The sequence below is a fragment of the Rattus norvegicus genome, chromosome 11 (genome assembly GCF_021556685.1).
Source record: "Rattus norvegicus strain SHRSP/BbbUtx chromosome 11, alternate assembly SHRSP_T2T, whole genome shotgun sequence".
Lineage (NCBI taxonomy): Eukaryota > Metazoa > Chordata > Mammalia > Rodentia > Muridae > Rattus > Rattus norvegicus.
In genome coordinates this window covers 54,827,079-54,829,315 of record NC_141544.1, presented here as the reverse complement: position 1 = coordinate 54,829,315, position 2,237 = coordinate 54,827,079, and the positions used below count along the sequence as shown (strand labels likewise).

At 34.1% G+C, this 2,237-nt stretch overlaps 1 protein-coding gene across 1 annotated transcript; it reads left to right on the top strand.

Moving 5' to 3' along the window:
* Positions 1–1,066: 1,066 nt before the first annotated feature.
* On the top strand, positions 1,067–1,996 carry Or5h27 (olfactory receptor family 5 subfamily H member 27). The gene is given in 1 exon segment (NM_001001353.1): positions 1,067–1,996. A coding segment is annotated over 1 exon segment (930 nt).
* Positions 1,997–2,237: the final 241 nt, after the last annotated feature.

Below are 2,237 nucleotides of genomic sequence, written 5' to 3'. Positions count from 1 at the left end.
GTGTTCTTTTATATCACCTCTATGATATGAACACTGTTTTGCCTCAGCAGTTACAAACCTTGTAACTTTTAGTACTCAAACATCCCAGTCACTCATTCATATTCTTTATTTTGGCTCCTGGCACTGGGCCAGGGAGTTACATATACTTATGGTTAAACCTGAGGTGACCCATAAAACTAAATTAATACCTCCAGTGTGGTTTGTGATAAAAAACAAATAGAGTAGTGTACCTAAATGCTCAAGCTAAGTTCTCCACATTCTACACACTTACCAAAGCTTTGATTCTTATTTTTTTAAACATATAACTTATGACTTAAAACAATACATAGTATGAACTCTACATTAAAAATAATTACTAATTTATCTCTTTGCCATCATAATACGTTCCAATGGTATTTTATACATACAGGTTAGCTTTTCATGAATTTCTAAGCCATCTGGAACTTTAAAGGGTAGATCATTGTTTATAAACTACTCAGTTTCTGTAGTTACAGTTCACAATCAACATTTTGCACAAATGTTTCCAGATAACTCTGATCTAAAATCTGCTTCAGGGGCTCCTTATAGGGCTTTCTAATATTGTTGAATACACTTTTCTCATACTAGAACTCCATTTTGTTGCTACTATATAAATAATTAAAATTAGTTTTGAGATATTTTCTCCTACCATTATCCTACTATGTTTCCATTATATCAAGCAAATATATTCTAGTTGACTAAAACCATACAACTCTACTCACTTTATAATTCATGTGGTTTAAACATCTTCACAGTAACATTGAGTCTATGATGCAGCTACAGAATTTTCCTAGCAAACCTATGTTTTAAAACATATCATATTTTGTTAAAGCTACTGATATTTACATGTTAAGATTATATCAATGATTTCAAATTATTTCTTAAATTTCAAGGAGAGTTTCTATTTCTTATAGTCAAAGACCAAAATTCAAAGGTCATTCTCATAAACATATTGTATTTCAAATCCACCACCAAATTTCACTTTACAACTTACTAAATATACTCTAACATTTGCTGCCTTTCATTTAAGGGACATCTAAGTGAAGACATGGGAACAGAAAATGCAACACTGCTGACAGAATTTGTTCTCACAGGACTCAGTCACCAACCGTCATGGAAAATCCCCCTACTCCTGCTATTCTTGTCCATCTATCTTATCACCATTGTGGGGAATCTTGGTCTAATTATTCTCATCTGGAATGACCCTTGCCTTCAAATCCCCATGTACTTATTTCTTGGATGTTTAGCGCTTGTTGATACTTGGTTATCAACCACGGTGACACCAAAGATGTTCCTCACGTTCATAGATAAGAGTAAACTGATCTCTCTTTCTGAATGCATGATACAGTTCTTTTCTTTTGTGATGTGTGCAACCATGGAGTGTTTTCTCTTAGCAGCAATGGCCTATGATCGCTATGCAGCCATATGCAAACCTTTACTGTACCCAGTGATCATGACAAATAGACTGTGTGTGCGTCTGCTCATCTTGACCTTTATAACTGGAATTCTTCATGCTTCAATTCAAGAAGGCATGTTGTTCAGATTAACCTTCTGTAATTTGAATGTAATACATCATTTTTACTGTGATGTTATGCCGCTGTTAAAGATTTCCTGTACCGACCCTTCTCTTAATTACCTAATTGTTTTTATTTTCTCTGGCTCAATTCAAGTTTTCACTATTTCAACTGTTCTAGGCTCTTACACACTTGTTATGTTTACAATCTTAAGAAAGAGATCTTCCAAAGGTGTAAAGAAAGCCTTCTCCACATGTGGAGCCCATCTCCTCTCTGTGTGCTTATATTATGGCTCTCTTCTCTTCATGTATCTGCTTCCTGCATCCCAAAAAGCACAGGATGAAGACATGATGGACTCTGTATTCTACACTGTCATAATCCCTGTGATGAATCCAATCATCTATAGTCTGAGAAACAAGCAAATCAAGGACTCACTGGAAAAATTCTTAAAGAGAAATGTTTAGGTCTCATGTTGCTGTAGTCTCTTTGTCAAAATATCACAAATGTGTGCTGGCTTAATGTACCTTATTCTGTTCATGGCGTAAAGTATTTTCCAATTGCCCCTGTTATAGCATTTTAATGAACTAATATGAAATGCACAATTCTTTAAAATATTTCCATGTGTATATTCAATCCTACAAAGTCATGTAATCATATATTATATTATGATACAAAAAATATAGCAGCATATCAAACTGCTTTCTA